At 40.5% G+C, this 22,818-nt stretch overlaps 1 protein-coding gene across 1 annotated transcript in view; it reads right to left on the bottom strand.

Moving 5' to 3' along the window:
• The window catches only part of CAP2 (cyclase associated actin cytoskeleton regulatory protein 2), a 189,026-nt gene that overhangs the window by 12,928 nt on the left and 153,280 nt on the right, over positions 1-22,818 (bottom strand). Inside the window, exons 7-8 of the mRNA XM_066377118.1 lie at positions 21,359-21,464; positions 611-788 (exon numbers count right to left, since the gene is read on the bottom strand). Of these exons, the coding sequence (XP_066233215.1) occupies positions 611-788; positions 21,359-21,464 (284 nt within the window). The remainder of the gene's footprint in view (positions 1-610; positions 789-21,358; positions 21,465-22,818) is intronic.

Genomic DNA, 22,818 nt, shown 5'->3' with positions numbered 1-22,818 from the left:
GGGCTATGGATCCATTCCCTTACTTTTCAGATGAGGAGAAAGTGCAGCTAATTGGAGCCAGAGATAAATTTAGAATTTTGGGTTCTTAACTCCCAGCCTAGTTCATAGGGACACTTATACCACAATTCCTATTACTCATGAAGGCAAAAAGTACATTTGCATGAAGTGTTTGGCAATGTGACTTTATTAAATATTGTATGACTTAAAAAAAAATCTGTTCGCTGCAAGGACAAAAGTAGTTCAATGATTTAATTTTTTGATAAGCTCATACCTGCTTGAGAACACAGGTGCTATCGTTTGTCATTTTTACTTCACTTGATCTTGATGCATTGGTTGTCGGTGGTGCTGTAACATCAGGGGTTGAACTGGTGCTATGGAACTGGTGAGGCGGTGTGCAGTGGTTGATCTACAACCCAGGGTCTCTGAGTTATCTCTGGTCTGTGCAACAGCCTACTGAGCTCACCTACCTTGAGATGCAGAACACTGCAGGCTCCTGCCTTCCCCTGTGTACTAGGGCCTGGGATGGGGTGATGCAGCCATCACTGTGGGCTCCGCTGATCTGTGTGTCTGAAGCCTGAGGAAAACAGCTTCAAGGTCTGGTTTTACTCACCTTTTGTAATTGCCTCCCCTTGGTTAAGTTGTGCAAATAAAGCTGAGCGTGAAGGAGAAGACTCCTCTTTTCTGCCTTCATTCTCAAAAAGTGGAGGTGGCCCTGGAGGAGGTAGGGGAGGGGGAGGTGGAGGAAGGCCAGGCCCAGGGGAGAGGGCTGCAGCTGATGCTACTGGACCCTGTGGGAGAGAGAAGATGGATATGAGTGAAACTGAGCCTTGGCTAATCAAGAATCATAAGGAAAAAATGGTCCAACTGACAAGAGGATTCACTTTTTTGGGACACTGGGAATTGCAACCCAATAGAAAGAGAGAGTGTTGAAAATTATTCAGTGACTAATAGATGTTTTTGAACATTTCTGAACAACTGAGCTACTGAAATTCTTCCTCTGGAACTCATTTTTCAAGTATACACACCTCAAACTGACCCCCAAGTAAGGACCATGTGCCACATGGACGCTGTCAGGTCTGAAGGTGGTCAGGGTCCAGGATCCACCTGCTGACTTGGTTTCTCTAATGCTGATTGTTAGTGAACCAATGAAAAACCGAGAATCTCCAGAGCAATATCTATGCTTATTCCTATTTTCCTTGCTCTATGAAGTGCAAACTTTGTTTTTAATATGAAGTTCTAAGAAAGTGAAATGGCAGCAAAGGGTGACAGACAACAGAGGGATTTGTTTGAATATTTTGAGAGAACCCCATAGATGCGATTGTCACAGAGCTCAAAACTGGTAGGAGAGGAACACATAGACAATAAAGTTGTCTTATATAACATTTTACTTTTACATCCTGAAGTAGGACACTGTATTCCTATGATAAGGAATTTTTTCTGATGATCACACAGTTCTTGAGACTGACCTTTTATTTTTTTTTAGGAAAAAATAGGAAACTTAAAAGAAAACGATAAAGATGTGAATTTGACTCTATTATTTTCAGGACCACATGCCATACAGAAAACGTCATGTCATGCTAAATCCTCATTTTCCTAAACAACTCATTATTACAAAGTGTCAACATCAGGTTTTTAGTCTGTGGTAGTTTTTAGCTGGGGAAAAAAAAAAGCCAATACACAATTTTCAAAGTACTTATATAATCCCCATTAAGTGTAGGATTACCCTGAAAGAAAAGATTCATTTCTTAGTACAAATTGCCAGTTATAAAAATAGTCATAAAAGTGGTCAGTAATATTGTAATAACTGTGTATGGTGCCAGACAGGTAGTAGACATACCAGGGTGATCACTTTGTAAGACACATAAATGTCTAATCACTTCGTTGTATACCTGAAACTAATATAATACTGTATGTCAACTATAATGGGGAAAAGAAGTTAAAAAAGATTCTTCTCTATTCATAATGCATATCTTAAATACTGAGCAGGCTAGAGATCAACTCCTGAAGTTATAATATGGGATGATTTTTGTTTCTAAGGAAGACCAGCCTGACCATCAGTATTCTTGGGTCAAGTCAAAAAGGATCACACAATTCTTGACAATTCTTTTTCAGTATTTTAAATGTTTTTATTTTGTTACTGAGGCGAAGTTTGAGAATTTTCTCTCAATCATAAAGAGTGTAAAATAAAAGTTTTGCACATCAAACTATATCCCAGTCCTCAGTTCCAGACACTGACAGCCACAAAGTATTACTTTTACTCATAAGTATATAATAACTCAAATAGGAAGGGCCAGACCTTTCTCCCACATCTGAAACACTGCAACTTTACAGTCCTTCATTTCTGTGTAAAGGGGAGATGAAACTGGCTTCTAAGTCTGAGAATGATTTACATGGTTCCCTCGTTCTCAGAATTCAGAGCCTCTCGCCAAGAGCCATAAAAGGGCACTGAAACCAATAAAGCCACATATTCAACTTTTTGGAACTTCGATACATTCAGATGGCTGACCCAGGAACACTAAACAAAGGATTTACTGCAACAAATGTTGCGTATAAAAGCCAAAAAATAAAGGGAACTCAGGACCAGCTGAAACTCTGCCTTGGACTTATCCTTTGTGCGTTCTGGCTCATGCCAGTATCAGCTCCAGCAAGAGGGCAAAACTAGGCTCTGGTTTCCATGGTGACTTTTATAATTAGCATTCCAGGGCTTTATAGTATACAGTGTACTTGAAAGCAAACTCATTAGACAGCCCTTTAACAGGAGCTTTGTGGGCTGCCCCTTGCAGGGCAACTTTGCCTTTCTCCTCTCCTCCACCTGTAGGGTATCACAGCACAGACTCCCGAGCAGCCTGAGTTCTCACATGTGCCCGGCCATGAGTGGCAGCACACTGACTGGAACCACAGTCCAACATTACATCTTCAGGAGTTCCAATAAAAACAAGGGAGACGGTCAGGGAAGGGAAAGGAGCCAACAATTTTGAAGAGTCTAGTATGTGCCAGGCACTAATTGTTTCCATTCACTTAACAGATATTTAATGCTACGGATGGGACAGGCTCTATGCCAAGCTCCACACCAACTTGTCTGAATATTGGAATCATCTGGGGATCACTTAAAAATTCCAAAACCCAAGCCACATTACAGAAACGCTCTCTGGAGAGGTGGGACACAGCCATCCTATATTTGAAGGTCCCTAGGTGATTTCAGTGTGCTGACAAGTTTGGGAAAACCCTTCTAGGCTATGTGCTGAGACTGATCTCAGTCATCACAATATTGAAATCTTTCTTTAACAGAATATAAAGCAGGAAGTCAGAAAGGCTGACTCAATATTAAATAGCCAGTCAATGGCAGAGACACAACTCAAGTATGTACCTGCTTGATTCTAAAACTTTCTTCAAGGTTGGTGGTTGCCCAAGGTGGGGTCCAGGGTAATGGGTGAAGAAGTCAAAAGGGATAAACTTTCAGCTATGAAATAAGTAAGTTCTAAGGATGTAATGTACAGCATGGTGACTATAGTTAATAGCACTGTATTATATATTTGAAAGTTGCTAAGAAAGTAAATTTTAAAAGTTCCCATCACAAGAAATAATTGTAATTTCATGCTGAATGGATGCTAACTAGACTTATCATGGTGACTGTTTTGCAATATATACAACTTTTGAATCATTATGTTGTACATCTGAAAAGAATATAAAGTTACATGTCAATTATAACACAATAAATTTATTTTAATTAATAAAGTCTCTTCGGAGAAAATTTTAATATTCTATTCAGACATTTTTTTTTTTAAATAGTCACTGGTCAAATGAAAGAAGCAGAGGTATGGCTGCCTTTAAGACATATGCAGTGCTGCCCATGGACCTCTAGGAGTTGATGTAAAACCCGCTTAATTTCATTTCCTCTACACCTGCTCTGTCCCTCTTCTGCCTCAGCAGGTGACTGAGCTCCTCCAGCCACTCCGGAACAAGCTTGATCCTATGGGGATGTAAGAAGTCGTAGGAGTTGACACTGGCACCTCAGCACCAAGTCACCCTTGATGCTGGTTTGCTGCGACTGTGCTCTGGTTCTAGAGACTGACCCCTTGCTGCATTCATTTTTCCTGAGTACCACTGGTTCCAGTGATGGGAAGCTGGCACCCAAAATCTTGGCTCCCTGCCTCTTGCTCAAGTTGTTCTGGGATGGAGACCTAATTCCCCCTCCTAGGGACAGCAGTGACTTAGGGGCAGTGCCTGTTGGTGTGATTTCCTTTTAGCGAGAAACGCTCCTGGCAGAGGCAATGCACTGGGTTGTCTACTGAACGAGAAGTGGGGCTCAGCTCAGGGTCTTTCACCTTGGTCACCTGGTAAGTGAGTGGTCCACTGCCTCTCCTTCTTAGTGGGGCGGAGGCCCTGCGGGATGTGCAGCAAAGTGGAGAAGGAGCCCTGGGAGAGGGCAGGCATGGCTCGGCTCACACTCAGGTTAAGTCCGTGTGGGACATTAGAAGAATCGCTTCAGAAGGACAAATGTCTGAGACAAGGGCTGGGAAGGGCCTCTGAAGCAACAGTGCCTGCTCCAGGAACCCAAGAGGGTCCTGGGAGAGTCACAGGGATAACATGTAATTAGCCTGCAGACTGTTTTAATTTCTCGGAATAGAGGCTATACAGTACAGGGTCAGATTGACACATGCAGACTAAAACTAAGACATTTTTTAAAAGATGCTGTTTACTTGCAAATTCTCCAAATACTCCTTCTAAAAGGACCCTTTCTTTCTTTCTTTCTCTTTCTTTCTTTCTTTCTTTCTTTCTTTCTTTCTTTCTTTCTTTCTTTCTTTCTTTCTTTCTTTCTTTCTTTCTCTCTTTCTTTCCCCTTCCTTCCTTCCTTCCTTCCTTCCTTCCTTCCTTCCTTCCTTCCTTCCTTCCTTCCTTCCTTCCTTCCTTCTTTCCTTCCTTCCTTCCTTCAACTTATAAGTTAAATTTATTGTGGTGACATTAGTTAATAAAGTTACACAGGTTTCAGGTGTACCATCCCATATACATCATGTATACACTGTACTGTGCATTCACCACCCCTAGTCAAGTCTCCTCCCATCACCACTTATTCAGTTTCACTCTCTTCTACCTCCCCCCATGCCCTTTCGCTCCTATAATCACCATCCTGTTGTCTGTGTCTGTTAGCATCTTTTTCTTCTTTGTTTAATTCCTTCACCTTTCGCACCAACTCCCAACCCTGCTGTCCTTTGGCAGCTGTCAGTCTGTTCTCTGTATCTATGAATCTGTTTCTATTTTGTTAAAACCCTTTTCTTAATAAAAAATTCTTTTATGGTGTGTCTTACCCTCACCATTACTTTAATTTTATTTCAATGGTGTAGAATTATACATTTAAAAGCTCAGGACCTACAGGATGATGATATTCGGTGACTGGCACAGGCCACGTGGGTTGAAAAGCACAGGTGAGAAACCTGAAGGGAGACTTTGCCTTAGATAAGGAGCAGAAACTCCCTCCCTGCACAAATGCTTTAAAAAATACTACTTTACTTCGCTGGCCAGTTGGCTCAGCGGTAGAGTCGGCTGGGCATCTGGAAGTCCTGGATTCGATTCTAGGTCAGGGCACACAGGAGAAGCGACCATCTGCTTCTTCCAACCCCCATTTCTTTCTCTCTCTTTCTCTCTCTTCCCTTCCTGTAGCCATGGCTCAAATGGTTGGAGTAAAGTTGGCCCAGGGAGCTGAGGATGGCTCTATGGCCTTAGCCTCAGGTGCTAGAATAGCTTAGATGCCAAGCAATGGAGTTGTGGCCCAGCCTGGCAAAGCATCACCTGGTAGGGGCTTGCCGGGTGGATCCTGGTCCGAGCACATGTGGTAGTCTATCTCTCTGCCTCTCACTTATTAAAAAAAAACCAACTACTTCATTAGGTTGATGAAAGGAGCCTCAAGTACCTTAGGGCCCCAGACTGAAAGATAAACCTTGAAAAAGAAACCCACTACATTTTATTCAAGTCATTTTAACAATGGCTTACAACTCAAAAGAAAGAAAAAGCAGTACATTTATGATTTTCAATGGCCATATTTAGGGGGCAAAAGTTCATTTATGTAGCAAGAACACAGCATAAAATCTAAAAATGCTATTACTGAAAGCTCTATTAAGACTAATTTTGAGAGCAGATGTTTGATTATATACTTTTTTTTTGGAGGAGGGTCACAAATGTCTACCAATCCTTTTCTCTAAATTAATTTCAACTGTCTTGGGAACAGCTGCCTCCGCTGATTTTAAATATATAAACTATGACTATTAGATAAAGAAACCATTGTATGCAGCAGGTGAAAGCTTGTTGTGTTTTGCTTTCTACATGTATACTATATATAAAATTATATAACTACAGTGCATATAATATGTACTAATGTGCATCGACTTTTTTGATAAATGCTACTTGAAATAATTACCAGTTTTATTACTTAAGAATTTAGATTTTATTTTGAAAGGGATACTACTTCCAGTTCTTAAATGATATCTCCACATTATTTTGCTAGCGGCAATTATGTATGTAATTAACAACCCACTTCTATCCTCAATGACAAACACCAATGCATTAGTTATCCAGTTGACTTAGGTACTGTTTAGCTTTAGAGCTAAATAATCTACAAAAAGCACTTCAACTATTCATTTTGTTTAGTTTGTACAAAGTAGTATTAACAGGGTACTTTTAGACAGAGGTTTTATGTCTTTAGGACAAAACGAAGCAAATCATGAAACACTGCTGTTTATGTGGGAAAAAAAAATCTGCTACAAAGAGATTTGCTTTCCATCTAAGATTTTCTGTTTAATAATTACATTGTTTGGACATTTTCAAATTTCACATTTTAAATTACAAGATTTTTTATACCCAATAGAATAGGAGTAGCAGATAACGTGGTCTAAATAGAATCTAACTCTTTAATAGAGAAATTGAAAGCAAATTAGAATAAAAGTAAGGCTCATTCCACCGAAGGCCACCTTGCTATGACCTGCGTATACGATGAAGAAGGAGGCATATCTCCTATTAAGAAGCTTATAACCTAGTGGGAGTTTCAAGTACATAAATAAGTTACTTGTAGATGCAATCTGACATGTGTCATGTGTTACATGAGCACAGGACACTGGGTGTGACCACCTCTCCTTAGGAGAGTGGGCACAGGACAATCAGAGAAGGGGCTGCTATCACCCACCATTAAATGCTTTGTAGATAACAGAGGTCCTACAAGAGACACTGAATGGTTTCATCATGAGAGAAATGTAGATATAAATAACTCTAATAATCTCCAAATCTAAGGATAGGGCAGGCAACCTATATACCTATATAGCTTGGTCTGTGTTTTTATAATTATTTTAAAAAGCAGAGACCAAGAAAATAAAAACATGAGACAGTGTCTTGGAACAAGTGAATTGTGTTTCTCATAACAGACCTTTTGTTACAGTGTTTTTTCTATAAAACGAGTTTTAGTGACAGCAATATTTTGAGCCACCTGTCTTTAAATATATATGGAGATCATAGATAAAACTGCAAAATGAAACAGCTGACAGGCAGTGGTACTGTTTCTGGGTTTTGTCACCCTGCCCCCTTCCCTCCCAGTCAGCACCCCAACTCCCCTTCATACACACATATATGGCTGTCGTCTGTTTCTCAGTTAGGTTCTGTCTTCAGCTGTGACCTGAAGCCATCCTGGCCCACTAATCACCTGGTAGCAGTGACAGCTTACATGTGCCCAACTACACACTTTAAAAGCAGTTTAAAAATCTTCAAGCCACTTTAGTCACAAATACACTTCTATTAACATGCTAAAACTACAGAAATTCACAATGTTTTATAATGGAACCTTTGTTCAAATGCTGTTTTATAAATCTTACCAAAGAAAAATGATCTAAATGATCTTGAATGGTCTTGTGTAATAGGACACATAAAGGAGGGGGGATTAAAAGAAAGAACTACTAGTTTCAGAACTGAAGACTTTCTATATCCATAACTCAGTTCTCACAGCAGTGAGAAATGTTTTACAAATCCATGATTTAAGGAAGGGGTAGTCAACCTTTTTATACCTACTGTCCACTTTATATCTCTGTTAGTAGTAAAATTTTCTAACCGCCCACCAGTTCCACAGTAATGGTGATTTATAAAGTGGGAAAGTAACTTTACTTTATAAAATTTATAAAGCAGAGTTACAGCAAGTTAAAGCATATAATAATAATTACTTACCAAGTACTTTATGTCGGATTTTTGCTAAATTTGACAGAATAAATCTTTATAAGACAACTTACTATAGTTAAATCTATCTTTTTATTTATACTTTGGTTGCTCCACTACCGCCCACCATGAAAGCTGGAATGCCCACTAGTGGGCGGTAGGGACCAGGTTGACTTCCACTGCTTTAGGGTTTGTTTACATTTTAGACACCAAAACTAGTTTCTATTTTCTGCAAGATGTATTTTGATCAAGAAATGAGTAAAACTGATACATTTCCAAATTTGTCAATTTCTGTCACTACTGGCAAATCTTACATCCATATTTTTGTAATCCTCTTATTGGAAAACAACTATAATCAAGAAAAAAGATTGCACATAAACTAACAGATGATCATCCTGCACAACAAAGTGTAGGCCAAAGCAAATTTATAATCTTAGTCTTTATTCTCTTATTTTTATCACTTCCTATCATTTTGAGACTTCTTCTGCCAATGAAAACAAAGTTTCTGGGGGCCTTTCCAAGAAAACAGAATTGTTAGAAACACTACAATAAAATGCTGGATAATATTTTAAGCATATATTTGTTAATATATTTTTTTAAAAGTCAATTGAGGGACTAGTTCCCATTTCATCTATAGTAACAGAACACTAGTACCAATGATACATGCAGTTTAAATAAAAAGGGGGCCCCACAATTATGAAGGAAATGTGGCTCGTTTCGAGTACTTTCCTTCAGAGGCCAGCCCAAACGCCCTTATGCCGAGACTGACGTAAAGAGGGAAGGTAAGGAAGAACACAAAACTCCTGACTTCACCAATGATGTCTGATGGCAACCCGCTCCCTAGGCTCCCCACCCTACTGTGGTCTCTCTGTCATGCTTTTTTTTTTTTAAATTAAAAAAAAAAAAAAGCCCTGGCCTGTTGGCTCAGCCGTAGAGCATCGGCCTGGCGTGCGGGGGACCCGGGTTTGATTCCCGGCCAGGGCACATAGGAGAAGTGCCCATTTGCTTCTCCACCCCCCCCTCCTTCCTCTCTGTCTCTCTCTTCCCCTCTCGCAGCCAAGGCTCCATTGGAGCAAAGATGGCCCGGGCGCTGGGGTTGGCTCCTTGGCCTCTGCCCCAAGCGCTAGAGTGGCTCTGGTCGCGACAGAGCGACACCCCGGAGGGGCAGAGCATCGCCCCCTGGTGGGCAGAGCGTCGCCCCTGGTGGGCGTGCCAGGTGGATCCTGGTCGGGCGCATGCGGGAGTCTGTCTGTCTGTCTCTCCCCGTTTCCAGCTTCGGAAAAAAGAAAAAAAAAAGAAAAAAGAAAAAAAATTTTTTTAAAAATTCATTTTAGAGAGGAGAGAGAGAGAGGGAGAGAGAGAGAGACAGGGGGGAGGAGTTGGAAGCATCAACTCCCATATGTGCCTTGACCAGGCAAGCCCAGGGTTTCGAACCGGCGACCTCAGCATTTCCAGGTTGATGCTTTATCCACTGCGCCACCACAGGTCAGGCTCTCTGTCATGCTTTGGTAACGGGGAGGGATGTGAGCTTGGCAGTAGATGAAAAAAGAACAAGAGACAAAGTCCCTTCAGAGAAGGAATAATAGTTTTAAGTGGAAACAGTCTGTGAATAATGTACACAGTCTACATTAGTTTGTGGAAGCCAGTAACTTAGTGTTTTTGTTTTGTTTAGTTTTGCCTTTTTAAAATTTTATTTAGAAAATTTTAGTGTTTTTATGTTCACTGTTTTCCTAATTTATATACCAAATGTGGCCCTCCCAAGAACATAGGTGGTGATTCTTGTTCAACAGAAAGTAGAAATGTTAGATGAAAGCAGAGCAAGCCTTCAGAGCAGAGTCGAGAGAGTCTACTGACCACGTTCTAACTTGCTCAGCGAGCCGGCTTTGTACATACTGTCTTTAGAAGGAGCCTCAGTCGTGAGTTTGGCCTTGCTGTGTGTCTGCTATCAGAGCTAAGTGTGGAATTTCCAGATTGTCTTTTCTTTTCATCTGCCAATACTGGCAGCTTGAAAATAAAATTTCTCATAAAATAAAAGGAATGATAAAATTAAATTTTCCATGGGAAATTTTTCCAGAGTTAAAGATAGCAGAGTATACTCATCAAAGAAAGAAACTATAGATAGCCAACAGTTCTATGAAGACCAAGAGTGACTTCAATTATCTGGACAATTACTTTATTTGGCCAGAAAGGCGTAGATCTGAACTATCATTTAATTAAGAAAATTTTTCAATTTTCTTTTAGATTTTAGACTCATAAAGAAACTACTGCACTGCTCAAATTATCCTCACTTGGTAGATGGTAGAGGTGGCGGTGAGGCAAAATCCTAGCTGGCATAAAGCTGACGTCCTTTTAGCTCTGTATTATATATATTATTTACTTAGGAAAAAGTAAAAAAAAAATAGAAGCATCAATGGCTGCTGAGCTCTATAGGTGAGGCACACTAACACAGTGTCACTTTTGTCCCAATCTCAGCCCCAAAATTCAGAGGAAAGGTTAATTGGTGCTTAGGTCTGGGAGAAGGTCTGCTGGCTCAGCTTGTCTCAGGGTGCAACCTGGACCAAACCACTGTGGTCTGGGCTTGGCTCCGTGTTATCTTCTATGAAGGGTTCATTTTACCTTTAAAAGACAATCTGCACCTTTCCACCGGCCCTTCTCAAGAAACCTTTTTGTTTAATCTAATATTACATGCATTGGGAATAAGGGGCATGCAGGTGGCAAGGGACAGGTGCAGGGGAGGCACTGGTAATCAACATGCCTCTATAATAAAATACATCATTCATTTCTATTATTGGCATTTGATAGGAGGAAAAAGAAATTTGATTTATGTGTCTCTTGAACAAAGCACAGAAGTGGTATAGTTAATGGAATAATGCTTTGAAAATTTCACTGTGAAGAAAAGTGATTACAAATCAACACGCTCAGTTTAGCAAGTGTGTTTGTCATTGCATGTGTTTAAGGCCCTGTACCAGTCACTGCTGCAGATCCCAGTGGACTGGGCAAAGGACCCTGTTTTCCATGAGTTTATAGCCTCGGAGGAGAGAGATGACACATCTGTGTTCCCGGACAATAGGCACTTGGCTATGGGCCTTGGTGTCTTTGCTCAGGCTGTGCCTTTGTTTGGAAGGCTCTTTCCTAATTTACTATCTGGAAATTTTTTCTTTTAAAGTATCTTATTTATTTATTTATTTATTTATTTATTTATTATTATTATTTTTTACAGAGAAAGAGAGGGAGTCAGAGAGAGGGATAGATAGGGACAGACAGACAGGAACGGAGAGATGAGAAGCATCAATTATCAGTTTTTTGTTGCGACACCTTAGTTGTTCATTGATTGCTTTCTCATATGTGCCTTGACCACAGGCCTCCAGCAGATCGAGTAACCCCTTGCTGTAGCCAGCGACCTTGGGTCCAAGCTGGTGAGCTTTTGCTCAAACCAGATGAGCCCGCACTCAAGTTGGTGACCTCAGGGTCTCGAACCTGTGTCCTCCGCATCCCAGTTTGACACTCTTTCCACTGCGCCACCGCCTGGTCAGGCTATCTGGAAATTTTTTAACTATCCTTCAAGGCTCAGTTCAAAGGTTTCTTCTTTGGTAGGTTTTCTAGAGTTCTCCTAAGAGAAAATTTCCTGTTTTTCTTTTCTCAGGACCTGCTAGGAACACCCTAATTTGTCTGTGAATTCAGGTTTGGCCATTTCCCAAGCCTGGGCTCTGAAGTGCTACTCATTATTCATCTTAACGTTACCATACTATGGCCCAGTGCCTGAAAAACAATAGGTGCTTTACAAATCCTGACTGAGGTAAGTAAGTAACTGCTCTGTAAGGCAGAAAGTACTAAGTATCATATAAGAAATATAGATTCTGAGAAGTGTTACAGAGGTTCTGTGCAGGGAAAGGATGACTTTCAGCTCGGGGCAGGACAAGCTGGTCAGCAGAGATCAGGGAGTAGACCTCTGGAAACAGACCTTGAAGGATGAATGGCACTAGGAAGCAAGGGAAATGGGATTCCTACAGCAGAGACATGAGTGTTGCCTCTATGCCAAATATATACAACTGAATTGTTAGCAATCACACAAAACCTCATGGGCCCACATTAGAATTGCCTTTCAAGGATTGCTTTTGATGTGACACACTTGCCTAATGAAACTATCACTACTCAAAATTTTCTTTTAGAATTGCCTTCAGACACTTTTACTGAAACATACACAGAAAAGAAATCACTCCTGCTTTTGTATTTTGCTCCTTTTGACTGAAAAGAATATAATTAGGGTTAATTTCTCTTCAAAGAGGGTCTCAATGGCTTTTGGCCATTTGAAAAGGTAACATTCATTTTTAAAGAAAGATTTGCTACCACTTAGTAGCCTAAAAAAAGGATGAGCCAGAGGCTCTCTCTGTCACTGCCTTTTCTCACTGGGGAGGGACAGGGAGATGGATGAAGTCACTGAGGTATGAAGCTGGTGACTGGGAGGCCCAGTCCCCAGGGAGTGAGCGGTGGGCCCTGGGGAGTAGAGGCTAAGAAGTTGGACCCTGGAGCACAACACCCTAGCAGTGAATAAGAACCCAGCGTGCTGTATGGGGCTCCAATCTGGGCTGGACTGACAGCGAGTTCACTCAGGGTGCCCTCCTATCCCGGTGCCCAGCCCTGCTCTGGAAGTCCCTTAGCACACACCCTTAAACCACAGCCTCCTCATTTTCCTAAGAGGGGGTGGGGGACAGCGTGGGCAACGGGGTGCCCCCAGTTACTCCACTGCTTTCAGGGTGACATAGTAAAAAATTCTACATAAGCACACCTTAATTAAAAATATTTCTGAGAAAAAAAAATTTCTGAGGTGATAGTTTAAATAAATCAGGAATGTACAATATATTAACTTGCTGGCCTTCAGGTTTAGAGAGTTCATGTTCTTGGTTATGAAAAAGTTCTGGCAAATAAAATAATCTTGATTGTTCAAGGAAGCAGTTTAAAAAGCAACTACTGTTTTGATTTAGGGAGAAAAAAAAGATTGAAATACTCTAAAATATATTTACTCAGCCTTATCAACTAGCAATAAAATGCAAAGGTATTTATGAGACAATAAAAATAGCTCCAAATATGAAAAGCTTACTTAGGGCTATACAGTACAGCTAACTCTAAACTATTGTATATAAAACTGTAGTAGATATTTATTCTTAACCTACACTTATTCTAATGAAGATATAGCACAGGTAAAAAGAAAATTATCCCAAAACTTCAAAAGGCAGACTTCGAAGTTATAGGCAGTAATCTATCAAATCAGACAACTGGTCAATAAATAACCAAGAGATCATTACATAAAACCTTCTCACTTCTTAACTCTATAAACCTGCATCTACCTCTAATCCTTGAGAAACTGCTTTCTAAAGATGGTGGTAGCCTATTCCTATCTTTATTCTCCCCTAATTGTCACAGTGACAGTGGTAGCCAGCCTATCTTCCTTGGAGCTCTGAGACCCTGGACTCTAGTTCTCTTATCTCCTTGATTGATTTACAGCGTTCTCTAAATAATAGCATCCCCCAAGCTTTTGTCCTCTATCGTATTCTCTTTCTTCCCTCTTCTCATGTATTTAACTATTGTCTGTAGGTGCCCCCTCCAGTGGTTTTCAGACCTGCATTTTACCTGCTTGCTCCCGCTAGCCATCTCCAGCGCTTCCCAGAAACAACATGGTGAGCTCAGGACTTTTTTCTTGCTCCTCTATTAACCCCTCCTGTTGATTTCCTGATTTTCACTGATGTTATTATGATTCTCCCACACTTCCAGCTTTGGAACTTTGTGTTTAGAGTTAATATCTCTCTCTGCCCCTCTCTCTGCCTTCTTCCTTTTGTCCTCCAACTCAGTGTCCACTCCTCTCTTTCTTTGCATTGTCACATTCTATGTCACATACTAACTACCCCACTCCTGGCTGTCTACTAGTCTTCTATCATGTACCAGGGCCTTTTATCTCTTCTCTTTTCTATCTGTCTTGCATTTTTTTTACTGTGTGTAACTTTCTCCTTAAAAACCTGTGAGGAAGGGAGAAAATCCTGTATACCCCATAAAAATATCTTCTCAGGATGACACATAAGGACAAAGGCAGATTTAACGATGGGCACACTAGATGCAAGCCCTAGGCCCTGACTTCTGAAGGGCCCCACAAAACCCCAACTTTATACTTTTTTCCTAATGACACCAAGTTTGGTTTTGTATGTGCAATTTTAATATTAATAGCACATAATATTTTTTATTTATTTAAAAATATGGTTAACGTGTATTTTTTTTCCCCTTGTCTCTCTTTTATAAGAGGCCCAATATTTTCTTCTGTGCCTGGGGCCTCAACCGACCTTAATCCACCTCTGTGTAAGGATTACGCATTTTACACATCTGGCTCCATTTTACGCATCTGCCTCACCTCTTGCCTTCTTCAGCTTCGTGAAACTATCAGCTCTCCTCTCAAAGTACTTTGCTCATGTCTTGTGTGCATGTGCTGATTTCTGCTAAGAACTGCCCTTTCCGTACAGTCTGCCTCGGGAACACCCACTCCTCCTTCAGGCTCAGATCAAAAGTCAGCTGCTTTGTTGCCCTTCTTGCCCACCCAGAAGTCTAATTAACAAGGTTTACTTTCCACACAGGCTTGTACTGTTATTATTTTTGCTTCATAATTAAAACTTGCTGTTTGACGGCAGAAACTGTAGCGTAAATACAATGCTTGATGTGTGCTTTGTATACGGCAGGCAGCAATGAACAGTTATTCAATAAAGGGATGAGGAAAAAATAATGATTTTCCTTGAGTCTCCTTCAACTTGGACTCCTTTGGTCCAGGTTGAATGTATGAGTGCTTTTCAAACTCTAATGTGCATATAAAACACAGGGGAAATCTTATTAAAAGGCAGGTTCTCATTCAGTAGGCCTGGGTGGGGCCTGAGATTCTGCATTCCTAACAAGTTCCCTGATTGCTGCAGGCCCAAGAACCTCACTACAACACAGGACTGGGTGTCCCCCCACATCTTCCTGGTCTATGCTATTCATCATGCTTTGCGCTTACCTCTAGCATGCTATTCTCCCCATTCTATCATGTTACATTGCTTATAGTTTTAGCTAGGATAAGTTGCAGTGGACAGGAACTGCGTCTCCTGAGTCATCAACCATCTTTGTATTCTCAGCACCTTGCTCAGAATAGGGGGGTAGCAGGTACCTAAGGAATGTTTAGTTAGGTATCCTCTTTCAGGCTGAACTCATTGCCATTTACAACCTAACTTCATTATCTGTGCATTTGGAGCTCATTTGTTACTCAATGATGCTTCCTAACCCTGCAGCAGCTAAAACCCCAAGAGCAAGTAAGACTGCTGCTGTGGTCAGTTACCTTGGAGAGAGCCACTCTCCACAGCCACAGAGATCCGACAAGCTGCTGATCCAGCCGCCAGCACATGGTCCGAGGCTCATCCGTTCACTTTCATGATTACACCTAATGTGCAGGTTTGGGACAACTTGAAACTAATGTGTGTAAAAAGCCTTTTCTTAACAAGAGCAAAAATAATTATTAAGTTTCTTTCTTTAAAAATGCATAAAATAATTCTGTTTAAAGATTAAATGGAAATTTAGATATGAAAGATTGAATATTTGCTTATAAAATCAAGATGAAGCCAGAGAGGTCAGAAATCTTGAAAACTGAAAGGTATACATATTTAATAACATGCTACACAGCATACATTATTTATAGTAAGTCAGGGCACCCTCTGGCTGAATTCTAATTTGATTACAAGCAAACTGTTAAATTTCCCCTTTGTAAATGGATATTTGATCTTTACGTTGATAAATGGGCTGAAAAGCAATACCTACCTGGGGGAAAAGCAGTGATCATAAAGTCTCTTACTTTGGGAAAGATAAAACCCCACCTTGTGTAAAACTGTAACCATTTCCAACTATTTGCATTTTCTGGAGTTTCTGGGGGAGGTTAAGATGGATGAATTGGTTATGGGATAACTTATATATATTTTTATATCCACATTATTAACAGAAATAATGACATTATCATTACATAAGATTTATACACATTCATCGGTGGATAGCTTTATTCTGCTTTAAAAATAATTATATCCTAGTTGTTCTCAAAGCTAAAGCAATTTGGAAAGACACACAAAACAACAAAATTCTGTGAAGTTTAATGCCAGAAAGTTAAGAAAACAACCACATTTTATCCTATTTATAAAATTCTTTTTTTTTTTTTTTGTATTTTTCCGAAGCTGGAAACGGGGAGGCAGTCAGACAGACTCCCGCATGCGCCCGACCAGGATCCAACCGGCATGCCCACCAGGGGAGATACTCTGCCCATCTTGGGGCATTGCTCTGCCGCAATCAGAGCCATTCTAGCGCCTGAGGCAGAGGCCACAGAGCCATCCTCAGCGCCTGGGCAAACTTTTGCTCCAGTGGAGCCGTGGCTGCGGGAGGGGAAGAGAGAGACAGAGAGGAAGGAGAGGGGGAGGGGTGAAGAAGCAGATGGGCACTTCTCCTGTGTGCCCTGGCCGGGAATCAAACCCGGGACTCCTGCATGCCAGGCCGACGCTCTACCACTGAGCCAACCGGCCAGGGCCGACCCTTACCATTTTCTACATGCATACTTTTTACATAGTTGTGATCAGTGGGCAAATAGTGAAATAATTTTCATTTCTTTTGCCTTCCCAAATGCCATTTGTTTGGATAATTCTAAGAGCTCTATCCCTCTTCTTTGCAAGAAAGCTGTGATTCTGCCTGACCAGGAGGTGGTACAGTAGATAGAGCATTGGCCTGGAACACTGAAGACCCAGGTTTGAAACCCCGAGGTTGCCGGCTTGAGTGTGGGATCATTGATGTGACCCCATGTTTGCTGGCTTGAGCCCAAGCTCATGAGCTTGAGCGAGGGGTCACTGACTTGGCTGAACTCCCCAGGTCAAGACACATATGAGAAAGCAATCAATGAACAACTAAAGTGCCACAACTACAAGTTGATGCTTCTCATCTCTCTCCCTTCCTGTCTGTCCCCCCCCCCCCCGCCCGCCCTCTCCTTCACTAAAAATAATAAAAAGTGAAGTAGATGTTTTGCTTTATAATGATTACGATTTTGAATGAAATTTTCCAGTAGTGTGATATGTGCTTAATAAATAATAGCTGTCATCTTTATTATGACAATCTATACAGCGCAATGCATGCTCTAAGTATCATATTTTGCATAAATGTAACATTTATATTTCATAACATGTTTTTTTCAAATGTGGAATGTGACCTATTAGGTCACGAATTTAGTAGGTATCAGCTAGAATTTTATAGAAAATGAATAAAATGGAAAATATCTGAATGCATATCGTATAGTAAGAAAAAGTATTGTATTGTGAAACTTATTTTAGTATTGTGGGTAGGGTGTGTGTGTGTGTAAAATGTATTTTTACTATGGGTTGCCTTAAGAAAGTTTGAAAGTCATTGTTACAAGGCATATATATTCCTAAACACATATATATTCACTCTAGAACAGTGGTTCTCAACCTTTCTAATGCCGTGACCCCACAATACAGTTCCTCATGTTGCAGTGACCCAAACCAAAAAATAATTTTGGTGGCTACTTCATAATGTAATTTGCTACAGTTATGATTTGGAATGTAAATACGTGATATGCATTATGTATTTTCTGATGGCTTTAGGCGACCCCTGTGTTTTGGTCGTTCGACCCCCGCTGGGGTCACGACCCATAGGTTGAGAACCGCTGCTCTAGAACAAAGCAAAACAACTACATTTATTTTTCTATAATTAATCAGTTCTTTTTTACATTCAAAACACAATTACTCAGCTTTTCACATTGAATTAAAGTTATTCAAACCATTTAAAAGTAATTTTCTGGGTGGGACATAAAAATGAGACTTAGAGACATGCACAAGAGTGTGGTGGTTACGGGGTGGAGAGGGAAGGAGGGAGAGGGGAAGGGGAGGGGGAGGGACGCAAAGAAAACTAGATAGAAGGTGATGGAGGACAATCTGACTTTGGGTGATGGGTATGCAACATAATTGAATGACAAGATAACCTGGACATGTTTTCTTTGAATATATGTACTCTGATTTATTGATGTCACCCCATTAAAATTAATAAAAATTTATTTATATAAAAAAAAGTAATTTTCTGTTCATTTTTCATGGGTACCATTAGAGAGTTAATAGGCTAGTATTTGTTGACATGATATAAGAACAACAAATGGGTTCTTATTCCTTTTCTATTTATCTACCACGAAATAATAAGGCATCCAAGGACTTTTGATGTTTAGTTTCATATTCTCTCATGATGACCTATCTTCATGGCAAACGTGACAATTCCCCTTTATGACAAACTGAACTATTACAAAAGAGCATCTCATTTGAAGCGTATGAAAAATAATTTCAATTAATCTTTTTTTTTAATTTTTTTATTTTTCTGAAGTGAGAAGCAGGGAGGCAGAGAGACAGATTCCCACATGCGCCCGACTGGGATCCACCCGGCAAGCCCACCAGGAAGTGATGCTCTGCCCATCTGGGGCATTGCTCCATCACAACAGGAGCCATTCTAGTGCCTGAGGAAGAGGTCATGGAGCCATCCTCAGCTCCCAGGCCAACTTTGCTCCAATGGAGCCTTGACTGCTGGAGGGGAAGAGAGAGACAGAGAGAAAGGAGAGGGGGAAGGGTGGAGAAGCAGATGGGTGCTTCTCCTGTGTGCCCTGGTTGAGAATCAAACCCAGAACATCCACATGCTGGGCCAATGCTCTACCACTGAGCCAAGTGGCCAGGGCCAATTTCAATTAATCTTTATAAACACCCACCAACATCCACACATACCCTTCTGTATTAAAACCCTTCTTTCAGAAATCATAATATTGTGAGCAGAAGAAAAATAATCAACTTTGTTATTATATACTGCATGTACATTTCAGGTATGGAAAAAACAGGAAGAGTTGAAAATAAAAAGAAATATCAGTCTTTAGGGGTCAAGATTAACATTGTACAAGTGTTGAGGAACAAATGCGAAAGTCCCAAACTCCCTTGAAAAATCATAAATTCTGCCTTTGTATGTAACCCCATCTATTGATATTAACATTTAGAACAAGGTTAGGTCATGGAGTATGGCTCTCAGGAGAGTGTGGGTTCTACCCTTGAACAGAATTCACAAATATGCCATTTCATCTCAGCGTTTACTCCAGTTAGACTATCCACTGTGACCATTAAATAGTAACATTCATTTCTAACAGAAAGGATTTTTCATGAGAAGCATTTCCTAAATAAGTGTACTGTATATTCTTAAAAGGTCAAAAAGATTCTAAAAGATCCTTAAATCACAACTTAGCTCAAACTGTTTACTGAGTATTTCTTCCGTGCCAGGTCCTAGGTTAGGGGCTAGAGATAGACAGGAGTTTCCAGTGGAATGAGAGAGCTTCAAAAGTACACAAAAAAATGACAATTCTAATGCTAAGAGCTATAACTGAGGTACAACACAACGATGAAGGTGGTATAGAGGGAGGGCCACCCATTCTGGGAGGAGAGCTTATGGAGATCAATGGAAGCTTCCTAAAGAAGTGATGTTGAAGCTGAGTTTTGGAGAAGAGGGAGAGGGGACTTCTCCCAGGGAACTCAGGTCACATAGCAATATACATCTTTGGGACATTGCAGTAATGGCTGAACCATATGAAATTTGCACTTTTTTTTTTTTTTTTTTTTTTTTTTACAGAGACAGAGAGAGAGAGGGATAGACAGGGACAGACAGACAGAAACGGAGAGATAGAAGCATCAATCATTAGTTTTTCTTTGCGCATTGCAACACCTTAGTTGTTCATTGATTGCTTTCTCATATGCGCCTTGACCGTGGGCCTTCAGCAGACCGAGTAACCCTTCGCTCGAGCCAGCGACCTTGGGTCCAAGCTGGTGAGCTTTTGCTCAAACCAGATGAGTGCACGCTCAAACTGGCGACCTCGGGGTCTTGAACCTGGGTCCTCGGCATCCCAGTCCGATGCTCTATCCATTGCGCCACCACCTGGTCAGGCAAAATTTGCATATTTTGAAACAACTACAATTCAATTTGGTTCAACCTAAGTATTGCAGGTGCTCAGGATTCCACGAGTAGTCTGGTTGTGTTGGGATGCAGTAAGACAGGGAAGGTAAGAGAGAAGGCTGAAGAAGAGGGCAAAGGTCAGATCAGCATCTCCTGTGGGAATTAAAGTGGGAACAAACACAGCCTGGGATTTTAATTTAGGATTGGAATATAATGCAAAGTACTAGAATTGCTTAAGTATGCAAAAAGATTATTCAATAAACTTTAAAAAAAAACAAAGAGAAAGCAAAAACATTAAAAAACATTTTATTCATAATGCTACCTTCTTAGAATTAATAACAATTTCAAATCTTGTTTTCTTCTATTTTTATCACATTGTTTCTTGATCTATATGTTGTTTTAGCACTCATAAACTTTCGCACTTTATCACTAAACTGACTAGTAAATTATTTCCCATGTAATTGTCATGTTATTATTTTTTTTAATGAGAAAGAGAAAGAGAGAGAGAGAGAGAGAGAGAGAGAGAGAGAGAGAGAGGAAGGAAGAGAGATGAGAAGCATCAACTCATAGTTGCTGCACTTTAGTTGTTCATTGATTGCTTTCTCAACTGTACCTGACTGGGAGGCACAGGGGAGCTAGTGACCTTGGGTTCAAGTCAGCGACCTTGAGTTTAAGCCAGCAACCTTGAGCTTAAGCCAGTGACCTTGAGCTTCAAGCCAATGACCTTTGGGCTCAAGCCAGCAACTTTGGTATCATTTTGATGATCCCATGCTCAAGCTGGCAACCTCGTGGTCAAGCTGACAAGCCTGCATTCAAGCCGGTGACCTCGGGGTTCAAACCTGGGACTTCGGTGTCCCAGACTGAAGCTTTTATCCACTGTGTCACCACCAGTCAGACTGTCATATGTTATTTTTAATAGCTGTCAAGTGCTCTTGCCATAGATAACTTTATCACTTTCTTCTTGTGTGTCATGTAGGCAGTTTCCAGATTTTTTTTTATGACAAATGACACTTTCATAAACCGTTTCTATATGTATATTTTATTTCCTGTTTTCCTCGAGGTAAATTCTAAAGTGTGAGATTACAGGGCTACTTGGAATGACTATTTTGTGGTGTTTTGTTACTCAGGTGGAAGAGGGCTTGGTACTCACTGTTTTGCTCCAAGTAAGGCCTGTGGTGTGGTGCTCCTTGATGTATGCTTGAAGCTCGCTCCAAATGTTCAAATATGACTTCACCCAATCCACATGGCATAGATCACTTTGTTATAAAAGAGAGTGGAAGAGAATGGAATTAGGATCTAAAATCAGATTTAAAAGAAATTAGAGAGGCACACGGTAATCAGTCACTAAGGCTGGATGACTCTGAAACAATGGTTCAGTCACCATGAGCTGATTCCAAGGAGAACCCTGCAGGAAAGGAGACGCAGGTCTCTCCTAAGGGGGCCAAGTGCCGTAAGCTGCAGGTGTGGAGCAGACAGGAGCTCGGAGGGGGACCCCACAGAACCAAGCCAATGCAGGTCATGTGTCCTCATGTCACCTCTAATGGGAAGGTGACTGTGGAGAGGTGACCCTTTCTTTCTGTACTGCTTCTAGTGCTAAATAAAAAACAATGTGCTTTCAGGAAGGAGGATGATATTAAAAAGAGAAAGAGTCTTTTGGTTTGTTTTCTAATAATTTGGTTGAGTTATTTGGTTGAAGTATAACCAAACTGGATAATTTTAGTCTGGGAAGGAAGTTATTGTTATGTGATTTTCCTACAAATGAGTATCAATCATTAAACACTTTTAAAGGTAACACTCACTTAAACTACCCTAATTTGATATTCATATCGACAATGTAAGCTAGGCAAGGTATTACTAGTATTTTTATTCTAATTTTACTGAACCAAGATGTAATAAATGCTTACCTTTCTCAACAAGATTAACATACTGGATGGAAATGACCATTAGAAATATTAAACTCGTAGATAAGCAAAAATAGTTGCATTTCACAAATTTTTTTTTCACTCTGAATGAAGTAGTGATGAATGAGAAAATGATGAAATAATTTCACTTAATCATGAACCTGGGCCATTAATCTGAAGGTAATCACAGAAGGAAATCTCTATTACTAAAGCTCTTGTCAATAATGACTTTTCCCTGGACATATTTTATTCTGTTCTCCTTGAAAAGCTCCATGAAAAGTACCACCAGCATGTTTCAAATCCCATTGTATGAAGTCGTGCCATTTAAGAGAAGTGAAATGAGAACTGAAGCCATAATTAAGCTACCTGTAAAAGAGGAAAACTGTCACTGTGGTTTTGTTCTACATTTTTGATTTTCACTTTTGTAAAGCCAGTATCCACGGCCACCATCACAGCCGCCTGGCCCATGCAAGTTTGCATTGGATTCGGACAGACAGTAATGAAATAACAGAGCCAAGAACTGGTGGGCCATCACCTTTAATCCTAGCTTGCACCCGGCGGGCAAGTACAACACACACTGGGCTCCAAAACCCACTCATTCAGTGCTTATAAAGCTACTGACTTAATCCGAGTTTTCTGGAATCAAAGATTCTTACCTCACCAGCCTTATTCACCTCTGTTACCATCTGCTTCTCTCTGCACAAACTGG

Source organism: Saccopteryx leptura, chromosome 3 (assembly GCF_036850995.1).
Source record: "Saccopteryx leptura isolate mSacLep1 chromosome 3, mSacLep1_pri_phased_curated, whole genome shotgun sequence".
Classification (NCBI taxonomy): domain Eukaryota; kingdom Metazoa; phylum Chordata; class Mammalia; order Chiroptera; family Emballonuridae; genus Saccopteryx; species Saccopteryx leptura.
The sequence above is the reverse complement of the archived record's forward strand: the minus strand, read 5'-3'. Positions and strand labels throughout refer to the sequence as shown.